At 49.0% G+C, this 26,679-nt stretch overlaps 1 protein-coding gene across 1 annotated transcript in view; it reads left to right on the top strand.

The window, feature by feature from the left end:
• The window catches only part of LOC124039375 (RNA binding protein fox-1 homolog 3-like), a 128,896-nt gene extending 107,508 nt beyond the window's left edge, over nt 1-21,388 (top strand). The window contains exons 9-11 of the mRNA XM_046355338.1: nt 571-635; nt 15,675-15,753; nt 20,934-21,388. Of these exons, the coding sequence (XP_046211294.1) occupies nt 571-635; nt 15,675-15,753; nt 20,934-20,978 (189 nt within the window). The 3' untranslated portion in view covers nt 20,979-21,388. The remainder of the gene's footprint in view (nt 1-570; nt 636-15,674; nt 15,754-20,933) is intronic.
• Nucleotides 21,389-26,679: the final 5,291 nt, after the last annotated feature.

The following is a 26,679-nucleotide window of genomic DNA, read 5'->3' as shown; positions in this document are numbered from 1 at the left end:
CTTCTCTTGCTCTCTTCTCTCTCTCTCTCTCTCTCTCTCTCTCTCTCTCTCTCTCTCTCTCTCTCTCTCTCTCTCTCTCTCTCTCTCTCTTGATCTCTCCCTCGCTCTCTCTCTCTGTCTATGTCTCTCTCTCTCTCTCTCTTGCTCTCTCCCTCGCTCTCTCTCCCTGTCTATCTCTCTCTCTCTTGCTCTCTCCCTCGCTCTCTCTCTCTGTCTATGTCTCTCTCTCTCTGTCTCTTGCTCTCTCCCTCGCTCTCTCTCCCTGTCTATGTCTCTCTCTCTCTCTTGCTCTCTCCCTCGCTCTCTCTCTCTGTCTATGTCTCTCTCTCTCTGTCTCTTGCTCTCTCCCTCGCTCTCTCTCTCTCTGTCTATGTCTCTCTCTCTCTCTCTCTCTCTGTCTCTTGCTCTCTCTCTCTTTCGCTCTCTCTAGCTCTCTCCCTCGCTCTCTCTCTTGCTCTCTCTCTCTCTCTCTCTCACTCTCTCTCTTTCATAAATGGCGTGTGTTTTTTGAATGTTATCACTATGCTGATTGTTATGTCTATTATCAAGAACGTCCTGTCTTCTTCACAGGGGGGTTATGCAGCGTACAGATACGCACAACCAGCAGCCACGGCTGCAACCGCATATAGTGACAGGTAACACACACACACTGCTCCTCTATCCCCAAATCTCCAGCCACCCTCCCTCAGAGGGCCCAGCCTCCGGCCTCAGTCTTTCACCGAGCTCTCCTCCCTGGGTTGGGTGGGTTGCGTGTGAGAGCGTTGGGAGAACTAATCTGGGGAAGGTTGAGAGTGTCAGGTCTGATAAGGGGCATCGGGAGCCTGTAGGATAATGGTAGATTTATCAGACACCGCTCTGCCGACGGGGGAATTGTGAACAGCAGAGTAGAGCAGGTGAAAGTGTGTTTCTCTCGCTCAGCTAGTTATTTCATTCTCTCTTTCTGTTTTCCATCTCTTTTTCTTACATTTACATTTACATTTAAGTCATTTAGCAGACGCTCTTATCCAGAGCGACTTACAAATTCTTGCTCTCTCTTTTGCATTCTGTACCTTTTCATGTCATCTTTCTTTTCTTTCCCTACTGCCTCTGTCTCCCTCAGTCTCCCTCAGTCTCCCTCAGTCTGCCTCTGTCTCCCTCAGTCTCCCTCAGTCTCCCTCAGTCTGCCTCAGTCTCCCTCAGTCTCCCTCAGTCTCCCTCAGTCTCCCTCAGTATCAATCCCTACTCCCCCAGTCTCCCCCAGTCTCCCTCAGTCTCCCTCAGTCTCCCTCAGTATCAATCCCTACTCCCCCAGTCTCCCCCAGTCTCCCTCAGTCTCCCTCAGTCTCCCTCAGTATCAATCCCTACTCCCCCAGTCTCCCTCAGTCTCACTCCCTTCTCCCTCAGTCTCACTCCCTACTCCCCCAGTCTCACTCCCTACTCCCTCAGTCTCAATCCATACTCCATCAATCTCACTCCCTACTCCCTCAGTCTCACTCCCTACTCCCACAGTCTCACTCCCTACTCCCTCAATCTCACTCCCTACTCCCTCAGTCTCACTCCCTACTCCCTCAATCTCACTCCCTACTCCCTCAGTCTCACTCCCTACTCCCTCAGTCTCACTCCCTACTCCCCCAGTCTCACTCCCTACTCCCTCAGTCTCACTCCCTACTCCCTCAGACTCACTCCCTACTCCCTCAGTCTCACTCCCTACTCCCTCAGTCTCACTCCCTTCTCCTCAGTCTCACTCCCTACTCCCTCAGTCTCACTCCCTACTCCCTCAATCTCACTCCCTACTCCCTCAGTCTCACTCCCTACTCCCTCAGCCTCACTCCCTACTCCCTCAGTCTCACTCCCTACTCCCTCAGTCTCTCTCCCATCTCCCTCAGTCTCACTCCCTACTCCCTCAGTCTCACTCCCTTCTCCCTCAGTCTCACTCCATACTCCCTCAGCCTCACTCCCTCAGTCTCACTCCCTTCATCCTCAGTCTCACTCCCTACTCCCTCAGACTCACTCCCTACTCCCTCAGTCTCACTCCCTACTCCCTCAATATCACTCCCTACTCCCTCAGTCTCCCTCTCCCCTACTCCTCAGTCTCACTCCCTACTCCCTCAGTCTCACTCCCTACTCCCTCAGTCTCACTCCCTACTCCCTCAGTCTCACTCCCTACTCCCTCAGTCTCACTCCCTACTCCCTCAGTCTCACTCCCTACTCCCTCAGTCTCACTCCCTACTCCCTCAGTCTCACTCCCTACTCCCTCAGTCTCTCCCACTCCCTCAGTCTCCTCCCTACTCCCTCAGTCTCACTCCCTACTCCCTCAGTCTCACTCCCTACTCCCTCAGCCTCTCTCTCATCTCCCTCAGTCTCTCTCCCTACTCCCTCAGTCTCACCCCCTACTCCCTCAGTCTCACTCCCTTCTCCCTCAGTATCACTTTCTACTCCCTCAGTCTCACGCCCTACTCCCTCAGTCTCACTCCCTACTCCATCAGTCTCACTCTCTTCTCCCTCAGTCTCACTCCCTACTCCCTCAGTCTCACCCCCTACTCCCTCAGTCTCGCTCCCTTCTCCCTCAGTATCACTTTCTACTCCCTCAGTCTCACTCCCTACTCCCTCAGTCTCACTCCCTACTCCCTCAGTCTTACTCTCTTCTCCCTCAGTCTCCCTCAGTCTCCCTCAGTCTCCCTCAGTATCAATCCCTACTCCCCCAGTCTCCCTCAGTCTCCCTCAGTTTCCCTCAGTCTCACTCCCTTCTCCCTCAGTCTCACTCAATACTCCCTCAGTCTCACTCCCTACTCCCTCAGTCTCACTCCACATTTACATTTACATTTAAGTCATTTAGCAGACGCTCTTATCCAGAGCGACTTACAAATTGGTGCATTCACCTTATGACATCCAGTGGAACAGTCACTTTACAATAGTGCATCTAAATCTTAAGGGGGGTGAGAGGGATTACTTATCCTATCCTAGGTATTCCTTAAAGAGGTGGGGTTTCAGGTGTCTCCGGAAGGTGGTGATTGACTCCGCTGTCCTGGCGTCGTGAGGGAGTTTGTTCCACCATTGGGGGGCCAGAGCAGCGAACAGTTTTGACTGGGTTGAGCGGGAGCTGTACTTCCTCAGTGGTAGGGAGGCGAGCAGGCCAGAGGTGGATGAACGCAGTGCCCTTGTTTGGGTGTAGGGCCTGATCAGAGCCTGGAGGTACTGAGGTGCCGTTCCCCTCACAGCTCCGTAGGCAAGCACCATGGTCTTGTAGTGGATGCGAGCTTCAACTGGAAGCCAGTGGAGAGAACGGAGGAGCGGGGTGACGTGAGAGAACTTGGGAAGGTTGAACAACAGACGGGCTGCGGCGTTCTGGATGAGTTGAAGGGGTTTAATGGCACAGGCAGGGAGCCCAGCCAACAGCGAGTTGCAGTAATCCAGACGGGAGATGACAAGTGCCTGGATTAGGACCTGCGCCGCTTCATGTGTGAGGCAGGGTCGTACTCTGCGGATGTTGTAGAGCATGAACCTACAGGAACGGGCCACCGCCTTGATGTTGGTTGAGAACGACAGGGTGTTGTCCAGGATCACGCCAAGGTTCTTAGCGCTCTGGGAGGAGGACACAATGGAGTTGTCAACCGTGATGGCGAGATCATGGAACGGGCAGTCCTTCCCCGGGAGGAAGAGCAGCTCCGTCTTGCCGAGGTTCAGCTTGAGGTGGTGATCCGTCATCCACACTGTTATGTCTGCCAGACATGCAGAGATGCGATTCGCCACCTGGTCATCAGAAGGGGGAAAGGAGAAGATTAGTTGTGTGTCGTCTGCATAGCAATGATAGGAGAGACCATGTGAGGTTATGACAGAGCCAAGTGACTTGGTGTATAGCGAGAATAGAAGAGGGCCTAGAACAGAGCCCTGGGGGACACCAGTGGTGAGAGCTCGTGGTGAGGAGACAGATTCTCGCCACGCCACCTGGTAGGAGCGACCTGTCAGGTAGGACGCAATCCAAGCTTGGGCCGCGCCGGAGATGCCCAACTCGGAGAGGGTGGAGAGGAGGATCTGATGGTTCACAGTATCGAAGGCAGCCGATAGATCTAGAAGGATGAGAGCAGAGGAGAGAGAGTTAGCTTTAGCAGTGCGGAGCGCCTCCGTGATACAGAGGAGAGCAGTCTCAGTTGAATGACTAGTCTTGAAACCTGACTGATTTGGATCAAGAAGGTCATTCAGAGAGAGATAGCGGGAGAGCTGGCCAAGGACGGCACGTTCAAGAGTTTTGGAGAGAAAAGAAAGAAGGGATACTGGTCTGTAATTGTTGACATCGGAGGGATCGAGTGTAGGTTTTTTCAGAAGGGGTGCAACTCTCGCTCTCTTGAAGACGGAAGGGACGTAGCCAGCGGTCAGGGATGAGTTGATGAGCGACGTGAGGTAAGGGAGAAGGTCTCCGGAAATGGTCTGGAGAAGAGAGGAGGGGATAGGGTCAAGCGGGCAGGTTGTTGGGCGGCCGGCCGTCACAAGACGTGAGATTTCATCTGGAGAGAGAGGGGAGAAAGAGGTCAGAGCACAGGGTAGGGCAGTGTGAGCAGAACCAGCGGTGTCGTTTGACTTAGCAAACGCAAACGAGGATCGGATGTCGTCGACCTTCGTTTCAAAATGGTTGACGAAGTCATCTGCAGAGAGGGAGGAGGGGGGAGGATTCAGGAGGGAGGAGAAGGTGGCAAAGAGCTTCCTAGGGTTAGAGGCAGATGCTTGGAATTTAGTGTGGTAGAAAGTGGCTTTAGCAGCAGAGACAGAGGAGGAAAATGTAGAGAGGAGGGAGTGAAAGGATGCCAGGTCCGCAGGGAGGCGAGTTTTCCTCCATTTCCGCTCGGCTGCCCGGAGCCCTGTTCTGTGAGCTCGCAATGAGTCGTCGAGCCACGGAGCGGGAGGGGAGGACCGAGCCGGCCTGGAGGATAGGGGACATAGAGAGTCAAAGGATGCAGAGAGGGAGGAGAGGAGGGTTGAGGAGGCAGAATCAGGAGATAGGTTGGAGAAGGTTTGAGCGGAGGGAAGAGATGATAGGATGGAAGAGGAGAGAGTAGCGGGGGAGAGAGAGCGAAGGTTGGGACGGCGCGATACCATCCGAGTAGGGGCAGTGTGGGAGGTGTTGGATGAGAGCGAGAGGGAAAAGGATACAAGGTAGTGGTCGGAGACTTGGAGGGGAGTTGCAATGAGGTTAGTGGAAGAACAGCATCTAGTAAAGATGAGGTCAAGCGTATTGCCTGCCTTGTGAGTAGGGGGGGAAGGTGAGAGGGTGAGGTCAAAGAGGAGAGGAGTGGAAAGAAGGAGGCAGAGAGGAATGAGTCAAAGGTAGACGTGGGGAGGTTAAAGTCGCCCAGAACTGTGAGAGGTGAGCCGTCCTCAGGAAAGGAGCTTATCAAGGCATCAAGCTCATTGATGAACTCTCCGAGGGAACCTGGAGGGCGATAAATGATAAGGATGTTAAGCTTGAAAGGGCTGGTAACTGTGACAGTATGGAATTCAAAGGAGGCGATAGACAGATGGGTAAGGGGAGAAAGAGAGAATGACCACTTGGGAGAGATGAGGATCCCGGTGCCACCACCCCGCTGACCAGAAGCTCTCGGGGTGTGCGAGAACACGTGGGCGGACGAAGAGAGAGCAGTAGGAGTAGCAGTGTTGTCTGTGGTGATCCATGTTTCCGTCAGTGCCAAGAAGTCGAGGGACTGGAGGGAGGCATAGGCTGAGATGAACTCTGCATTGTTGACCGCAGATTGGCAGTTCCAGAAGCTACCGGAGACCTGGAACTCCACGTGGGTCGTGCGCGCTGGGACCACCAGAATAGGGTGGCCGCGGCCACGCGGTGTGGAGCGTTTGTATGGTCTGTGCAGAGAGGAGAGAACAGGGATAAACAGACACATAGTTGACAGGCTACAGAAGAGGCTACGCTGATGCAAAGGAGATTGGAATGACAAGTGGACTACACGTCTCGAATGTTCAGAAAGTTAAGCTACGTAGCAAGAATCTTATTGACTAAAATGATTAAAATGATACAGTACTGCTGAAGTAGGCTAGCTGGCAGTGGGTGCGTTGTTGACACTACACTAATCAAGTCGTTCCGTTGAGTCCCACAGTCTCACTCCCTACTCCCTCAGTCTCAATCCCTACTCCATCAATCTCACTCCCTACTCCCTCAGTCTCACTCCCTACTCCCTCAGTCTCACTCCCTACTCCCACAGTCTCACTCCCTACTCCCTCAATCTCACTCCCTACTCCCTCAGTCTCACTCAATACTCCCTCAGTCTCACTCCCTACTCCCTCAGTCTCACTCCCATCTCCCTCAGCCTCACTCCCACAGTCTCACTCCCTACTCCCTCAGTCTCAATCCCTACTCCATCAATCTCACTCCTTACTCCCCCAGTCTCACTCCCTACTCCCTCAGTCTCACTCCCTACTCCCACAGTCTCACTCCCTACTCCCTCAGTCTCACTCCCTACTCCCTCAGTCTCACTCCCTACTCCCACAGTCTCACTCCCTACTCCCTCAATCTCACTCCCTACTCCCTCAGTCTCACTCCCTAGTCCCTCAGTCTCATTCCCTACTCCCTCAGTCTCACTCCCTACTCCCTCAGTCTCACTCCCTCAGTTTCACTCCCTACTCCTTCAGTCTCACTCCCTACTCCTTCAGTCTCACTCCTTACTCCCTCAGTCTCACTCCCTACTCCCTCCGTCTCAATCCCTACTCCCTCAGTCTCACTCCCTATTCCCTCAGTCTCACTCCCTACTCCCTCAGTCTCACTCCCTACTCCCTCAGTCTCACTCCCTACTCCCTCAGTCTCACTCCCTACTCCCTCAGTCTCACTCCCTGCTCACTCAGTCTCACTCCCTACTCCCTCAGTCTCACTCCCTATTCCCTCAGTCTCACTCCCTACTCCCTCAGTCTCACTCCCTACTCCCACAGTCTCACTCCCTACTCCCTCAATCTCACTCCCTACTCCCTCAGTCTCACTCCCTAGTCCCTCAGTCTCATTCCCTACTCCCTCAGTCTCACTCCCTACTCCCTCAGTCTCACTCCCTACTCCCTCAGTCTCACTCCCTCAGTCTCACTCCCTACTCCTTCAGTCTCACTCCTTACTCCCTCAGTCTCACTCCCTACTCCCTCAGTCTCACTCCCTGCTCCCTCAGTCTCACTCCCTACTCCCTCAGTCTCACTCCCTATTCCCTCAGTCTCACTCCCTACTCCCTCAGTCTCACTCCCTCAGTCTCACTCCCTCAGTCTCACTCCCTCAGTCTCACTCCCTCAGTCTCACTCCCTACTCCCTCAGTCTCACTCCCTACTCCCTCAGTCTCACTCCCTACTCCCTCAGTCTCACTCCCTACTCCCTCAGTCTCACTCCTCAGTCTCACTCCCTCAGTCTCACTCCCTCAGTCTCACTCCCTCAGTCTCACTCCCTACTCCCTCAGTCTCACTCCCTACTCCCTCAGTCTCACTCCCTACCCCCTCAGTCTCACTCCCTACTCCCTCAGTCTCACTCCCTACTCCCTCAGTCTCACTCCCTACTCCCCCAGTCTCACTCCCTACTCCCCCAGTCTCACTCCCTACTCCATCAGTCTCACTCCCTACTCCCTCAGTCTCACTCCCTACTCCCTCAGTCTCACTCCCTACTCCCTCAGTCTCACTCCCTACTCCCTCAGTCTCACTCCCTACTCCCTCAATCTCACTCCCTACTCCCTCGGTCTCACTCCCTACTTCCTCAGTCTCACTCCCTTCTCCCTCAGTCTCACTCCCTACTCCCTCAGTCTCAATCCCTACTCCCTCAGTCTCACTCCCTACTCCCTCAGTCTCAATCCCTACTTCCTCAGTTTCACTCCCTACTCCCTCAGTCTCACTCCTTACTCCCTCAGTCTCAATCCCTACTTCCTCAGTCTCACTCCCTACTCCCTCAGTCTCACTCCTACTCCCTCAGTCTCAATCCCTTCTCCCTCAGTCTCACTCCCTACTCCCTCAGTCTCACTCCCTACTCCCTCAGTCTCACTCCCTACTCCCTCAGTCTCAATCCCTACTCCCTCAGTCTCACTCCCTACTCCCTCAGTCTCACTCCCTACTCCCTATGTCTCAATCCCTACTTCCTCAGTTTCACTCCCTACTCCCTCAGTCTCACTCCCCCAGTCTCACTCCCTCAGTCTCACTCCCTCAGTCTCACTCCCTCAGTCTCACTCCCTACTCCCTCAGTCTCACTCCCTACTCCCTCAGTCTCACTCCCTACTCCCTCAGTCTCACTCCCTACTCCCTCAGTCTCACTCCCTACTCCCTCAGTCTCACTCCCTACTCCCTCAGTCTCACTCCCTACTCCCTCAGTCTCACTCCCTACTCCCTCAGTCTCACTCCCTACTTCCTCAGTCTCACTCCCTTCTTCCTCAGTCTCACTCCCTACTCCCTCAGTCTCACTCCCTACTCCCTCAGTCTCACTTCCTACTCCCTCAGTCTCTCCCTACTCCCTCAGTTTCACTCCCTACTCCCTCAGTCTCACTCCCTACTCCCTCAGTCTCAATCCCTACTTCCTCAGTTTCACTCCCTACTCCCTCAGTCTCACTCCTTACTCCCTCAGTCTCAATCCATTCTCCCTCAGTCTCACTCCCTCAGTCTCACTCCCTACTCCCTCAGTCTCACTCCCTACTCCCTCAGTCTCACTCCCTACTCCCTCAGTCTCACTCCCTACTCCCTCAGTCTCACTCCCACCTCCCTCAGTCTCACTCCCTACTCCCTCAGTCTCACTCCCTACTCCCTCAGTCTCACTCCCTACTCCCTCAGTCTTCACTCCCTACTCCCTCAGTCTCACTCCCTACTCCCTCAGTCTCAATCCCTCTCCCTTACTCCCCCTCAGTCTCACTCCCTACTCCCTCAGTCTCACTCCCTACTCCCTCAGTCTCACTCCCTACTCCCTCAGTCTCACTCCCTACTCCCTCAGTCTCACTCCCTACTCCCTCAGTCTCACTCCCTACTCCCTCAGTCTCACTCCCTACTCCCTCAGTCTCACACCCTACTCCCTCAGTCTCACTCCCTACTCCCTCAGTCTCACTCCTTACTCCCTCAGTCTCACTCCCTCAGTCTCACTCCCTACTCCCTCAGTCTCACTCCCTACTCCCTCAGTCTCACACCCTACTCCCTCAGTCTTACTCCCTACTCCTCAGTCTCACTCCCTACTCCCTCAGTCTCACTCCCTACTCCCTCAGTCTCAATCTCAGTCTACTCCCTCAGTCTCACTCCCTACTCCCTCAGTCTCACACCCTACTCCCTCAGTCTCACTCCCTACTCCCTCAGTCTCACTCCCTACTCCCTCAGTCTCACTCCCCTCAGTCTCAGTCCCTACTACTCCCTCAGTCTCAATCTACTCCCTCACTCCCTCAGTCTCACTCCCTACTCCCTCAGTCTCAATCCCTACTCCCTCAGTCTCACTCCCTACTCCCTCAGTCTCTCACTCCCTCCTCCCTACTCCCTCAGTCTCACTCCCTACTCCCTCAGTCTCCCTACCTACTCCCTCCCACTCCCTCAGTCTCACCCTACTCCCTCAGTCTCACTCCCTACTCCCTCAGTCTCACTCCTTACTCCCTCAGTCTCACTCCCTACTCCCTCAGTCTCACTCCCTACTCCCTCAGTCTCACACCCTACTCCCTCAGTCTCACTCCTTACTCCCTCAGTCTCAATCCCTTCTCCCTCAGTCTCACTCCCTCAGTCTCACTCCCTACTCCCTCAGTCTCACTCCCTACTCCCTCAGTCTCACTCCCTACTCCCTCAGTCTCAATCCCTACTCCCTCAGTCTCACTCCCTACTCCCTCAGTCTCACTCCCTACTCCCTCAGTCTCAATCCCTACTTCCTCAGTTTCACTCCCTACTCCCTCAGTCTCACTCCCTCAGTCTCACTCCCTCAGTCTCACTCCCTCAGTCTCACTCCCTCAGTCTCACTCCCTCACTCCCTACTCCTCAGTCTCAACTCCCTCAGTCTCACTCCTACTCCCTCAGTCTCACTCCCTACTTCCTCAGTCTCACTCCCTCAGTCTCACTCCCTCAGTCTCACTCCCTCAGTCTCTCCCTCAGTCTCACTCCCCTCAGTCTCACTCCCTCCCTCAGTCTCACTCCCTTCTCCCTCAGTCTCACTCCCTCAGTCTCACTCCCTCAGTCTCACTCCCTACTCCCGCAGTCTCACTCCCTACTCACTCAGTCTCACTCCCTACTCCCTCAGTCTCACTCCCTACTCCCTCAGTCTCACTCCCATCTCCCTCAGTCTCACTCCCATCTCCCTCAGTCTCACTCCCTACTCCCTCAGTCTCACTCCCTACTCCCTCAGTCTCACTCCCTACTCCCTCAGTCTCACTCCCTACTCCCTCTGTCTTTTTAAGCTGTTGTGATTTAAAGCGAGTCAGTTAATTCACTGAGGGATGGAGTGTTTTTTTCTTGTCTAATAGGGCTTAGAGGGAGTGGATCAGTGTGGAACTGAGAGACTTGCTGCCTCTGTTTCCCAGGGGAACTCTTTCACACAGACACACAACCATGTCCTTCTGCTTCAGTCTTGCTCACGCCACAGACAATTAGATGTATTGTTTTGAATGGTGCATGTCAACAGGAAGAACATGACAGCTGGCATAGTGGTGACATTATCTATTTACTAGTAACAGGATATAGATTCATTTTCATCCATTTCCACTCCTCCTTCTTCATCAATCCATCCATCTATTCACATCTCCTCCCCTGCACATTGACCACCTATCTGTCTTCACTTTTTTCCAATGATGTCACGCTCCCAGCCTGCCATCATTCCCTCCCTCCACCTCTCCTCTATTCCTCCTTTCCTCCACCCTGTAATTCCTCTTCCATCTCTTTTTTTCTCCTCTACTCTCTGATAGCCCAACCCTAGTTCTAACCCGTACAGGGCCTTATCTATGCCCTCCAGACCTCCACTGGCATCCCTTGCTTTTGGAAGATAGCAAACAAACGAGGGAGCAGAGAGGGATGTGGAGGAGAGGACTATATAAAGCGGTCGACGCGGCCCGCCTGGTCCCGTCAAAGAGAGAGAGAGGGATGAAAGGAGGGAGGGTGGGATTAGTTCTGAGCTAGTGTTAGTGAATAGAGAGGGAATAAGCCGTCAGAGACAGAGACAGAGAGATACAGGAGGAATGAAGGGAAGAGCCAGAGAGTAGAAGGGCAGAGAGATACAGGAGGAATGAAGGGAAGAGCCAGAGAGTAGAAGGGCAGAGAGAGATACAGGAGGAATGAAGGGAAGAATCAGAGAGTAGAAGGGCAGAGAGAGATACAGGAGGAATGAAGGGAAGAGCCAGAGAGTAGAAGGGCAGAGAGAGATACAGGAGGAATGAAGGGAAGAGCCAGAGAGTAGAAGGGCAGAGAGAGATACAGGAGGAATGAAGGGAAGAATCAGAGAGTAGAAGGGCAGAGAGATACAGGAGGAATGAAGGGAAGAATCAGAGAGTAGAAGGGCAGAGAGAGATACAGGAGGAATGAAGGGAAGAATCAGAGAGTAGAAGGGCAGAGAGAGATACAGGAGGAATGAAGGGAAGAATCAGAGAGTAGAAGGGCAGAGAGATACAGGAGGAATGAAGGGAAGAATCAGATAGTAGAAGGGCAGAGAGAGATACAGGAGGAATGAAGGGAAGAATCAGAGAGTAGAAGGGCAGAGAGATACAGGAGGAATGAAGGGAAGAATCAGAGAGTAGAAGGGCAGAGAGATACAGGAGGAATGAAGGGAAGAATCAGAGAGTAGAAGGGCAGAGAGAGATACAGGAGGAATGAAGGGAAGAATCAGTGAGTAGAAGGGCAGAGAGATACAGGAGGAATGAAGGGAAGAATCAGAGAGTAGAAGGGCAGAGAGAGATACAGGAGGAATGAAGGGAAGAATCAGAGAGTAGAAGGGCAGAGAGATATACAGGAGGAATGAAGGGAAGAATCAGTGAGTAGAAGGGCAGAGAGAGATACAGGAGGAATGAAGGGAAGAATCAGAGAGTAGAAGGGCAGAGAGAGATACAGGAGGAATGAAGGGAAGAATCAGAGAGTAGAAGGGCAGAGAGAGATACAGGAGGAATGAAGGGAAGAGCCAGAGAGTAGAAGGCCAGAGAGAGATACAGGAGGAATGAAGAGAAGAGTCAGAGAGTAGAAGGGCAGAGAGATATACAGGAGGAATGAAGAGAAGAGTCAGAGAGTAGAAGCGCAGAGAGAGATACAGGAGGAATGAAGGGAAGAGCCAGAGAGTAGAAGGGCAGAGAGAGATACAGGAGGAATGAAGGGAAGAGCCAGAGAGTAGAAGGGCAGAGAGATACAGGAGGAATGAAGGGAAGAATCAGAGAGTAGAAGGGCAGAGAGATACAGGAGGAATGAAGGGAAGAATCAGAGAGTAGAAGCGCAGAGAGAGATACAGGAGGAATGAAGGGAAGAGCCAGAGAGTAGAAGGGCAGAGATATACAGGAGGAATGAAGGAAGGAATGAAGGGGGAAGAATCAGGAGGAAGAAGAGTCAGAAGGGCAGAGAGAGATACAGGAGGAATGAAGGGAAGAGCCAGAGAGTAGAAGGCCAGAGAGAGATACAGGAGGAATGAAGGGAAGAGTCAGAGAGTAGAAGGGCAGAGAGAGATACAGGAGGAATGAAGGGAAGAGTCAGAGAGTAGAAGGGCAGAGAGAGATACAGGAGGAATGAAGGGAAGAGCCAGAGAGTAGAAGGGCAGAGAGAGATACAGGAGGAATGAAGAGAAGAGCCAGAGAGAGAAGACGAGGGCAGAGAGATACAGGAGGAATGAAGGATTTTTTATTTTTATTTTTATTTAACCTTTATTTAACTAGGCAAGTCAATTAAAGAGCAAACGTATATTCACCCCATCCAAACCCGGCGCTAGGCCAACTGTGTACAGCTCAATCACAGACAGATGGGATTAGGCCTGGATTTGAACCAGGAATTATAGCGACGCATCTTGCATTGAGATGTAGTGCCTTAGACCACTGTGCCACTCAGGAGCCAGAGAGGAGAAGAGAGAGATACAGGGAAGAGGCAGAGAGGAGAAGAGGAGAGGTCAGGCATGCCCCTAGAACAGACAAAGTGTCTCTCTCTCTCTCTCTCTCTCTCTCTCTCTCTCTCTCTCTCTCTCTCTCTCTCTCTCTCTCTCTCTCTCTCTCGCTCTCTCTCTCTCTCTATTTCTCCCTCTCTATTGGACCATGTATTTGTCTATTTCTCTTTATTTCATGTTTTTTATTTAACCTTTTATTTAATTATCTGAGCAAGCCAGTTAAGAACAAATTCTTATTTTACAATGACGGCCTACCCCATCCAAACCCTCCCCTAACCTGGACGATGCTGGGCGCCCTCCCCTAACCTGGACGACGCTGGGCTCCCTCCCCTAACCTGGACGACGCTGGGCGCCCTCCCCTAACCTGGACGACGCTGGGCTCCCTCCCTAACCCCTGGGCGCCCTCCCCCTAACCTGGGACGACGCTGGGCTCCCTCCCTAACCTGGACGACGCTGGGCGCCCTCCCTAACCTGGACGACGCTGGGCTCCCTCCCCTAACCTGGACGACGCTGGGCTCCCTCCCCTAACCTGGACGACGCTGGGCTCCCTCCCTAACCTGGACGACGCTGGGCTCCCTCCCCTAACCTGGACGACGCTGGGCTCCCTCCCCTACGACACTGGGCTCCCTCCCCTAACCTGGACGACGCTGGGCTCCCTCCCCTAACCTGGACGACGCTGGGCTCCCTCCCCTAACCTGGACGACGCTGGGCTCCCTCCCCTAACCTGGACGACGCTGGGCTCCCTCCCCTAATCTGGACGACGCTGGGCTCCCTCCCCTAATCTGGACGACGCTGGGCTCCCTCCCCTAACCTGGACGACGCTGGGCTCCCTCCCCTACGACGCTGGGCTCCCTCCCCTAAACCTGGACGACGCTGGGCTCCCTCCCCTAACCTGGACGACACTGGGCTCCCTCCCCTAACCTGGACGACGCTGGGCTCCCTCCCTAACCTGGACGACGCTGGGCTCCCTCCCCTAACCTGGACCGCTGGGCTCCCTCCCCTAACCTGGACGACGATGCTGGGCTCCCTCCCCTAACCTCCCTGGGCTCCCTAACCTGGACGACGCTGGGCTCCCTCCCCTAACCTGGACGACTGGGCTGGGCTCCCTCCCCTGGACGACGCTGGGCTCCCTCTCCCTAACCTGGACGATGCTGGGCTCCCTCCCTAACCTCCCTGGGCTCCCTCCCTAACCTGGACGACGCTGGGCTCCCTCCCCTAACCTGGACGACGCTGGGCTCCCTCCCCTAACCTGGACGACGCTGGGCTTCCTCCCCTACGACGCTGGGCTCCCTCCCCTAACCTGGACGACGCTGGGCTCCCTCCCCTACGACGCTGGGCTCCCTCCCCTAACCTGGACGATGCTGGGCGACGCTGGGCTCCCTCCCCTAACCTGGACGACGCTGGGCTCCCTCCCCTAACCTGGACGACGCTGGGCGCCCTCCCCTAACCTGGACGACGCTGGGCTCCCTCCCCTAACCTGGACGATGCTGGGCTCCCTCCCCTAACCTGGACGACGCTGGGCTCCCTCCCCTACGACGCTGGGCTCCCTCCCCTACGACGCTGGGCTCCCTCCCCTACGACGCTGGGCTCCCTCCCCTACGACGCTGGGCTCCCTCCCTTACGACGCTGGGCTCCCTCCCCTAACCTGGACGATGCTGGGCTCCCTCCACTAACCTGGACGACGCTGGGCTCCCTCCCGTAACCTGGACGACGCTGGGCCAGTCGTCTCTGCCAATATTCCTCTCTTTCTGTTCCTACTCTTTCTGCTTCATACACTATGTCCTCGTGTCGCAAGTCTAATTTCTCTCCCTTCCACCTTTTTCATATCCCTGTATCCCTCTCTCTCTCAATTCAATTTAACTCTCTCTCTCTCTATATATATATATATATTTAAACTCCCTCTGTCTATCTGACTGGTTTAACATTCCTCTACCAGAAGATAAAACACACTCTTTTTTTCTCAATGAATTGAAACGGGTAAAACAAATCACTGCAATCCCACACTCTCACCTTTACAATGTACATTTATAGCATGTCTATCCCACAGGGCTGTCTGTAACGATACTAAGAGATCTAGTCTCTGGACCCCAGAGGCAGGGCTGTCTGTAACGTTACTAAGAGATCTAGTCTCTGGACCCCAGAGGCAGGGCTGTCTGTAACGTTACGAAGAGATCTAGTCTCTGGACCCCAGAGGCAGGGCTGTCTGTAACGATACTAAGAGATCTAGTCTCTGGACCCCAGAGGCAGGGCTGTCTGTAACGATACTAAGAGATGTAGTCTCTGGACCCCAGAGGCAGGGCTGTCTCTATAACGTTTCTAAGAGATGTAGTCTCCGGACACCTGTGCGGTAGTGTCTCATGTTCATTATTTTTCTGTCTCCCCTCTCTCGTCTCTCTCCTCTCTCATCTCTCTCCTCTCTCTCCTCTCTCCTCTCTCTCCTCTCTCTCTCTCTCCTCTCTCTCCTCTCTCTCCTCTCTCCTCTCTCTCTCTCCTCTCTCCTCTCTCCTCTCTCTCTCTCTCCTCTCTCTCGTCTCTCTCCTCTCTCTCGTCTCTCTCGTCTCTCTCGTCTCTCTCATCTCTCTCCTCTCTCTCCTCTCTCCTCTCTCGTCTCTCCTCTCTCCTCTCTGCTCTCTCGTCTCTCTCCTCTCTCCTCTCTCCCATACAGTTATGGGAGAGTCTATGCAACAGCGGACCCATATCACCACACGATTGGTCCTGCAGCCACGTACAGTGTGGGTACTATGGTGAGTCCTCTGTCCTCTTCTGTTACCATGACCACTGCTTTCTAAAATGTGGCTCCCTACTCCCTATAGGGACTTGGTCAAAGTGGTCCACTTTATAGAGAAAATGGGACCATTTGGGATACAGAGTAGTAGTCCAAGCACTACAGAGAGTATCATGCATTGTATTTATATCATGTAATATGTACTTATTATGTACGGATGCATTTACTGTAAATGAAAGTAGAATGGACACATGGGAGAAGAGGTGAAATGATTTGATTTCCTGGAAGTAGCTGACTCTGTCGCTGTGTGATTTTCTACGGCATATGTTTTCTATCTGAGATTCAACAGCTGTTGCCACTTCAGTAAATGAACCAGAGATGTCGTTGCTTTATTCTCTTAGTCCTTTTTCAATGTCATTGGCCTGAAGCTCTTGAAATCCCAATGAGACCGCTACATCCTCTATTATGAGAGGATTCTCCTCAATTTCCACAGGAGGAAATAGTTCATTGGTTAATGTTTGTTTTTAGCTAGCTTTTGCAGCTAACATCAAAGATGAAAAAATAAATAACGAGAGCCCCCCCACCCACCCCCCCAAAAAATACAAAAATAAAGAACTATGTGTTTCCATTTGCGGGTGTGAGTAGGGACTTCCTCCAAAGATTAACGACCATCAAGCTCGCGCAGTGGCGTGCCGTGAGAAATTAAAGAAAGAAAGAAAGAAAAACATAAAAACAAAAAACACAATGACGAAAAATAGAGACAGACAAATGGTCCCCATGGCACGAAGCTCCCCTCATCTCTGTCTGAGAAGCTGATCTGTGTAGAATTCTTGCCTTAGACAGATGTGCAGGGTGTTGTGTGCAGACACGCGCGTGATGCCGGAAATCGCACCCCCTTTCCTTCTCCCGACCGAGCAAGCGACCTCCCCCCATCGTGCAGCTGCTAGCTAAAAGCCTTCATTAATTATACAACCATTTGTTATTCTTCATTTACTTCATTAAAACTGTGTTTCTCTATTCTCTTATTCATTCACTTCTTTTTTCTCCTTCCAAATTAACCTTTTCCTTTGTTTCACGTACACGTTACATTACACATTACATTACACATTACATTACACATTACATTACATTAGATTACATTACACGTTACATTAGATTACATTACACGTTACATTACACATTACATTATATTAGACATTACATTACACGTTACATTACACATTACATTACACATGACATTATATTAGACATTACACATTACATTATATTAGACATTACATTACACGTTACATTACACATTACATTACACATGACATTATATTAGACATTACACATTACATTATATTAGACATTACATTACACGTTACATTACACATTACATTACAAATTACATTATATTAGACATTACATTACATTACATTACACATTACATTACACATGACATTATATTAGACATTACACATTACACATTACATTACATTAGATTACACATTACATTAAATTACATTACACATTACACGTTACATTACACATTACACATTACACATTACATTACATTAGATTACACATTACACATTACATTACACATTACATTACATTAGATTACATTAGATTACACATTACATTACACGTTACATTGTACATTGCATTAGATTACATTACACATTACACATTACATTACACATTACATTACACATCACACATTACATTACACATTACACATTACATTACACATTACATTACACATTACACATTACACATTACATTACACATTACACATTACATTACACATTACATTACACATTACACATTACATTACACATTACACATTACATTACACATTACATTAGATTACATTACACATTACACATTACACATTACATTACACATTACATTACACATTACACATTACACATTACATTACACATTACACATTACACATTACATTGCACATTACATTACACATTACATTACACATTACATTACACATTACACATTACATTACACATTACACATTACACATTACATTAGATTACATTACACATTACACATTACACATTACACATTACATTACACATTACACATTACACATTACATTACACATTACACATTACATTAGATTACATTACACATTACACATTACACATTACACATTACATTACACATTACATTACACATTACACATTACACATTACATTACACATTACATTACACATTACACATTACATTACACATTAGATTACATTACACATTACACATTACATTGCATTACATATTACACATTACACATTACACATTGCATTACATTACACATTACACATTACATTGCATTACACATTACATTACACATTACACATTACATTGCATTACACATTACATTACACATTACATTGCATTACACATTACACATTACACATTACACATTACACATCACATTACACGTTACATTACATTACACATCACACATTACAAATTACACATTACACATGACATTACATTACACATAACATTATATTACACATTACATTCCACATCACATTACATTACACATTATATTACATTACACATTACATTACATTGCATTACATTACACATTACACATCACGTTACATTACATTACATTACATTGCATTACACATTACACATCACGTTACATTACATCACACATTACAAATTCCACATTACACATTCCACATTAAATTACACATTATATCACATTACACATTATATTCCACATTACATTACATTACACATTATATTACATTACACATTATATTCCACATTACATTACATTACACATTATATTCCATTACACATTATATTACATTACACATTATATTACATTACACATTATATTACATTACACATTATATTACATTACACATTATATTCCACATTACATTACATTACACATTATATTACATTACACATTATATTACATTACACATTACATTACACATTATATTACATTCCACATTACATTCCACATTACATTACACATTATATTACATTACACATTATATTACATTACACATTCTTCATTCCACATTACACATTATATTACATTACACATTATATTACATTACACATTATATTACATTACACATTATATTACATTACACATTATATTACATTACACATTATATTACATTACACATTATATTACACGTACACTGCACATTTCTACCACCACCACTCCTAAACACAGTGACCTCAAAACAAAACAAACGTTGATCCACTCACCACTTCAGTAAAAATGACAGTATGTTTAGAGAAAGATTGAGGGGCTGAATAGGAATAGAAGAGGATGAGGTAAATTATCAATCTGGACCAAACACTATATGAGTTTTATTCAGCGTTTACCAGAAATGCAGCCTCCGCAAACGTGGAAACATTGCCCTGAACTTCCGTGATACGGATTAAATCGAGCCCTAAGGAAGAACAAGAAGTAACTAAATACACAAGATGGCAAAATGCCATCTTGTAGACCCACTGAACAAGCACGACCACTTACTGAGAGAGAGAGAGAGGGAGAGAGGGAGAGAGAGAGAGAGAGAGAGAGGGAGGGAGGGAGGGAGAGGGAGGGGAGGGAGGGAGGGAGGGAGGGAGAGAGAGGAGAGAGAGAGGGAGGGAGGGAGGGAGGGAGAGAGAGAGGGAGGGAGAGAGAGAGGGAGAGAGAGAAAAATATTTAAATATATAATGATGTTTGATGTACTAGGTCTGTATTAGTATACTTGGATAACATGCTTGGGGCAGAGAGAGGGGTGGGGGGACAGATAAAGGGGTGGGTGGGACAGACAGAGGGGTATGGGGCAGAGAGAGGGGTAGGGGGACAGATAGAGGGGTGGGGGGGACAGACAGAGGGGTATGGGGCAGAGAGAGGGGTAGGGGGACAGATAGAGGGGTGGGGGGGACAGACAGAGGGGTATGGGGCAGAGAGAGTGGTAGGGGGCAGAGAGAGGGGAAGGGGGACAGATAGAGGGGTGGGGGGACAGACAGAGGGGTATGGGGCAGAGTGAGTGGTAGGGGGCAGAGAGAGGGGTAGGTAGAGACAGAAAGAGGGGTGGGGAGGGCAGATAGAGGGGTGGAGGGGACAGAAAGAGGGGTGGAGGGGCAGAGATAGGGGTGGGGAGGGCAGATAGAGGGGTGGGGAGGGGACAGATAGAGGGGTGGAGAGCAAGAGATAGGGGTGGGGAGGGGCAGAGATAGGGGTGGGGAGGGCAGATAGAGGGGTGGAGGGGGACGGAAAGAGGGGTGGGGACGGAAAGAGGGGTGGGGAGGGCAGACAGAGGGGTGGGGAGGGCAGACAGAGGGGTGGAGGGGGACAGACAGAGGGGTGGAGAGGGCAGACAGAGGGGTGGGGAGGGCAGACAGAGGGGTGGAGGGGGACAGACAGAGGGGTGGGGAAGGCAGACAGAGGGGTGGAGGGGGACAGACAGAGGGGTGGGGAGGGCAGACAGAGGGGTGGAGGGGGACAGAAAGAGGGGTGGGGAGGGCAGACAGGGGGTGGAGGGGGACAGAAAGAGGGGTGGAGGGGACAGATAGAGGGGTGGAGGGGCAGAGAGAGGGGTGGAGGGGGACAGAAAGAGGGGTGGAGGGGACAGATGGAGGGGCAGAGAGATCAGGGAAAGAGACAGTGGTGCAGACTCGGTATAAATCGTGATCTGGACATGAAAGAGAATTAACTACTGTATATCTGATTCAATGACCTATTTAGAGTTTGTAGTTTCAATGAAAGATTGGAGTAAAACTTTTTGAGAATTTAGTCACTGCTTAGTTTGAATCACACCACTAATCACTTCCAAAGTCCTTCCATTCCTTTCTCACAAACATAAGAAAACATTCATAGTGTTCGCATGCACACAAACACAGTCACGTCCAAGTCTCTGGTACCCGTCTCCTCTAAATCTCCACCAACACTCCAACCATTGCAACAACATTTTTTTTTTAAAAGGGAGGAAAGTTTTGAGGGAGAAAAAGAAGAAGCCAATATAATATGATATTGCCAGTCGGAACTAAGGAAAATCGTACATTTCCGACTTACTAACAGGTTGTAGTTCTACACGTGCCACGTTCAACCAGTTAGCAAGTTAGAAATGTCAGAGTTTCCTAATTCCGACGAGCACGCGAACGCAGCATATAACCCAAGCTTCCTATACTGAATACTGATTGGAGCTTTTTTCATCTTTGATGTTGCAGGCTAGCCTATACAGAGGAGGCTGCAGTCGCTTCACTCCGTACTAGAGCGAGAGAGAGGGACAAACGCCCCCCTCCTCCCTCCTTCCGCCCCCAGAAAAAAAAATACATCAAACTAAACACCTCCTTCCTCTTCAATGGAAAACTAAAAGTAGAGCCACATGACCACCTTGTCAAGACTCTCCAGGTCAACAAAACACATGACCACCTTGTCAAGACTCTCCGGGTCAACAAAACACATGACCACCTTGTCAAGACTCTCCAGTTGATGTCTACTTTTAAGAGTTTTATCTTGACTATATGCATTGTCTGTCATCGATGTACTGTACCGATTTTGGAAATGACGATGCTCTTGTTTATTTCCTGTATTGATTTGAATGTATTGCTCCGGGTTGAAATTGATGGTTTCTAGAATGTGAGAAAGAAAGTGGTGCTGGAGCGAGACAAATAAATAAAGAGAGAGAAAGAAAGAAAGAAGTTGGATATGAGGGTATAGGTCTTTCTCTTTCCAATAAAGCCAAAATATTGTCATTAATTTAACACATTTAATGATTAGAAATTATAATCTCATTAACAATAGTATTATAAATGGTGGGCAATAAGTTGATATTGTCTGTATAACGCCTGTATAATGGGAATCATACCGAGGGAATTTACCAACGGAAAAAAACTAAATGCTGCTACTCTATATTCCTCTGATGTTATCAAACTGTGTTCCTGTAAGACGGGTCACTACTATTAACGCTGCAGTTTGTCATTTTCCCAATATACATTAAGACCGCTAATGTTCAGCAATTCCTGTTGAAGCAACACATTTCAAACTGGGTTTTATTAAGTAAGTAAATGATACAGGCATTCAATTTGGCACCCTATTCTCTATGTAATGCACTACTTTTAACCTGGGCCCATAAGGATCTGGGCAAAAGTAGTGCACTATTTACAAAACTGGGTGCCATTTGGGACGTAGCCCCAATAGTTTAGTTTGTAGACCTGAGACTTCGTAAGCTAATGACATCAACATAAACGCACTCAGCTACAAGAGGTTGATCTGTGACAAAATGGCTGACAGGAAGTGATGTATCCTAGAATGATGTGTAGTAAGAAGAGAGTGGGGAGAAGGAGAGCTGTGGCTGCCATTGCTGTAGCAGTAGTGTGTCAACGTGAGAGCATTGATTGTGGCACTGAGCCAAAAGCAGAAGGTATCCCATCTCCACAGAACGGCTTTCTACAAAATAAGCAATAATACTACAACATTACAACAGATTATTATTATTATTAGATATTTCATTGGTCAGTTTTTCTTTTTAGAAAGAGAGTCATTACATACACTATCTTCAATTCGTATCCATTATATTATTTTGCCGTGCCAAACTGAACTATATCTTTGAAAAAGTAACACTATTCAACGAAGAGGATGTTGAAGGCATTTGCTGTTTTTCAAATGGTACATATTTTTTATATATATATGTATATTTATTTCACCTTTATTTAACCAGGTAGGCTAGTTGAGAACACCTTTATTTAACCAGGTAGGCTAGTTGAGAACACCTTTATTTAACCAGGTAGGCTAGTTGAGAACACCTTTATTTAACCAGGTAGGCTAGTTGAGAACAAGTTCTCATTTGCAACTGCGACCTGGCCAAGATAAAGCATAGCAGTGTAAACAGACAACACAGAGTTACACATGGACTAAACAATTAACAAGTCAATAACACAGTAGAAAAAAAGGGGAGTCTATATACAATGTGTGCAAAGGGCATGAGGAGGTAGGCGAATAATTACAATTTTGCAGATTAACACTGGAGTGATAAATGATCAGATGGTCATGTACAGGTAGAGATATTGGTGTGAAAAAGAGCAGAAAAGTAAATAAATATAAACAGTATGGGGATGAGGTAGGATTTAAGAGAAGAGAAAGGCTAGTGTGTTTTACTGCACAGGGAGAAGGGGATACCTGGTCAGTTGTACCCTGTCAGTTGTACCCTGTCAGTTGTACCCGGTCAGTTGTACCCTGTCAGTTGTACCCTGTCAGTTGTACCCGGTCAGTTGTACCCTGTCAGTTGTACCCGGTCAGTTGTACCCTGTCAGTTGTACCCGGTCAGTTGTACCCGGTCAGTTGTACCTGGTCAGTTGTACCCTGTCAGTTGTACCCTGTCAGTTGTACCCTGTCAGTTGTACCCGGTCAGTTGTACCCTGTCAGTTGTACCCGGTCAGTTGTACCCTGTCAGTTGTACCCTGTCAGTTGTACCCGGTCAGTTGTACCCTGTCAGTTGTACCCTGTCAGTTGTACCCTGTCAGTTGTACCCGGTCAGTTGTACCCTGTCAGTTGTACCCAGTCAGTTGTACCCGGTCAGTTGTACCCGGTCAGTTGTACCCAGTCAGTTGTACCCAGTCAGTCGTACCCAGTCAGTCGTACCCTGTCAGTTGTACCCTGTCAGTTGTACCTGGTCAGTTGTACCTGGTCAGTACAACTGAAAGCGTTCCTCCAAGATGTGTCTTCTGCATTTAACCCAACCCCTCTGGATCAGAGAGGTGCAGGAGTCATTTAGCCCCTCTGAATCAGAGGGTTGGGGGGGGGCTGCCTTTATTGACATCAACGTACCCAGAGAGAAGTTGGGGGTTATCTGCCTTGCTCAAAGGCAGAACAGCACATTTTTCACCTTGCTGGCTAGAGGATTTGAACCAGTGACCTTTTGGTTACTGACGCTCTTAACCTCTAGGCTACCTGCCGCCCTACAGGCTTGTAAGATGTGAAAGAGAGAAGGGCACATGTTGATTAGGCCAGTGAGTTGTTACCTTACATGGTAGAACGCCGTGTTCCAGTCCCAGACACGGTCCCACCCTGAGACCTGGCGTGTGTCCCAAATGGCAGTAGTGCACCACTCTTGACCAGAGCCTTTTGACCCTATAGGCTCTGGTCAGAAGTAGTGGACTATACAGGGAATATGGTGCCACTTAGGGAAACATCCCTCAGGTGCAGAGGTGGGAGGGCGGAGAGAAGCTCTTAGAGTTGCGATTGACAATTAGGAAGGATGTTAGGACTCCCACAGGAGAAGATGTTCAGTGTTACTGAGTCTTAAAGACACATTTCCATCACATTAAGAATGTGTTCTTCTCTTTCATTTCTCTGAGATTGACTCTCTCTGTGTGCGTGTGACACTCCCTCAAGGTAACTCCACACACACTTCCCCCCCAGGCCCTGCAGTGTTTAAAGAAGTCCAGTTACTGGTGAGAAGGAGGGAGGGAGGGAGGGAGGGAGGGAGGGAGGGAGGGAGGGAGGGAGGGGGAGGGAGGGAGGGAGGGAGGGAGGGAGGGAGGGAGGGAGCAGGTCATTGTGAGGATGGAGAGGGAGGTGAACCAATAACCTTTTTGTGAAATAGGATCTCTTAGTCCAACAGCCTTACAACGCTGGTTATTCCCCTTGTCTAGGACACACACACACACCAACCTGCACACTTATACAGACAAACAGACACATTCTCATCCACACACACACACACACATCAACCTGCACACTTATACAGACAAACAGACACATTCTCATCCACACACACACACACCAACCTGCACACTTATACAGACAAACAGACACATTCTCATCCACACACACACACACCAACCTGCACACTTATACAGACAAACAGACACATTCTCATCCACACACACACACACACCAACCTGCACACTTATACAGACAAACAGACACATTCTCATCCACACACACACACATGTGCGCTGTGTAATTGGATGGTAAAAGAGGGAAGTCAGTTGTGGTGGGCGTCGAGGGAAGAAGACTGTGTAGAGGATAGTAACAGATTAGAGACAACAGAGCTCAGTCAATAAGCACTGATCTCATTGGAAGATACACCAGACTGACTACGCACACACCCACACGCACGTAGATACACACACACACACCTCCTTTTGTCCAATGCCATGGCTGTTGTGTCCATTACTGCAGATTCTCCATTGTTCCCAACTAGGAGGAGGCCATTGGGAAATATGGATTGGATAAACTCTCTCCTCCCTCACCTCTCTCTTCATACACTTCCTCTACTGTTAGGGGTTATCTCATAACCCTCTCTCTTCATACACTTCCTCTACTGTTAGGGGTTATCTCATAACCCTCTCTCTTCATACACTTCCTCTACTGTTAGGGGTTATCTCATAACCCTCTCTCTTCATACACTTCCTCTACTGTTAGGGGTTATCTCATAACCCTCTTTCTTCATACACTTCCTCTACTGTTAGGGGTTATCTCATAACCCTCTCTCTTCATACACTTCCTCTACTGTTAGAGGTTATCTCATAACCCTCTCTCTTCATACACTTCCTCTACTGTTAGGGGTTATCTCATAACCCTCTTTCTTCATACACTTCCTTTACTGTTAGGGGTTATCTCATAACCCTCTCTCTTCATGTCCTTGGGGGTTCTGCTAAATGTCAAACTTAATAAGAACCCCATTCACGGCTCGTACACCACTTCCTCACGCCTCGTGGTTAGAGATTTGGGCCAGTAACCGAAAGGTTGCTGAGATCCTATCCCCGAGCTGACATGGTAAAAATGTGTCGTTCTGCCCCTGACCAAGGCAGTTAACCCACTGTTCCCCTGACCAAGGCAGTTAACCCACTGTTCCCCTGAACAAGGCATTTCAGAGATGATTCAGAGTGACACATTTCAGAGTTGATTCAGAGTCACACATTTCAGAGTTGATTCAGAGTGACACATTTCAGAGTTGATTCAGAGTGACACATTCCAGAGTTGATTCAGAGTGACACATTTCAGAGTTGATTCAGAGTCACACATTTCAGAGTTGATTCAGAGTCACACATTTCAGAGTTGATTCAGAGTCACAGATTCCAGAGTTGATTCAGAGTGACACATTTCAGAGTTGATTCAGAGTCACACATTTCAGAGTTGATTCAGAGTCACACATTTCAGAGTTGATTCAGAGTCACACATTCCAGAGTTGATTCAGAGTGACACATTTCAGAGTTGATTCAGAGTCACACATTTCAGAGTTGATTCAGAGTCACACATTTCAGAGTTGATTCAGAGTGACACATTCCAGAGTTGATTCAGAGTGACACATTTCAATTGAAAGGGGTATCCCCCTTTCCCTTTAACTAGGTTGAGCTAGTAGTGTTTCCTTGTGTGTCGTTCTACTCCTTCACTCATAAACATGTGTCTGACTGGCTTTTGTGTCTTTCACACAATTTATCCTCGATCCTCAATGTTTGTAACCAGAGCCATATATTTAGAAGATACGTAAACAAATGGCATATGACATTTGCCTAGCTATTGTTTGACTGTTCCCGCCCTAATGCCTGCTCAATGGCCTAGCTATTGTTTGACTGTTCCCATCCTAATGCCTGCTCAATTGCCTAGCTATTGTTTGACTGTTCCCGCCCTAATGCCTGCTCAATGGCCTAGCTATTGTTTTACTCTTCCCATCCTAATGCCTGCTCAACGGCCTAGCTATTGTTTGACTGTTCCCGCCCTAATGCCTGCTCAATGGCCTAGCTATTGTTTGACTCTTCCCATCCTAATGCCTGCTCAACGGCCTAGCTATTGTTTGACTGTTCCCATCCTAATGCCTGTTCAATTGCCTAGCTATTGTTTGACTGTTCCCATCCTAATGCCTGCTCAACGGCCTAGCTATTGTTTGACTCTTCCCATCCTAATGCCTGCTCAACGGCCTAGCTATTGTTTGACTGTTCCCGTCCTAATGCCTGCTCAATTGCCTAG

Source organism: Oncorhynchus gorbuscha, linkage group LG07, assembly GCF_021184085.1.
Source record: "Oncorhynchus gorbuscha isolate QuinsamMale2020 ecotype Even-year linkage group LG07, OgorEven_v1.0, whole genome shotgun sequence".
NCBI classification, from domain to species: Eukaryota; Metazoa; Chordata; class Actinopteri; order Salmoniformes; family Salmonidae; genus Oncorhynchus; species Oncorhynchus gorbuscha.
Note: the sequence above shows the minus strand (reverse complement) of the source record. Positions and strands in the feature narration are given on the sequence as shown.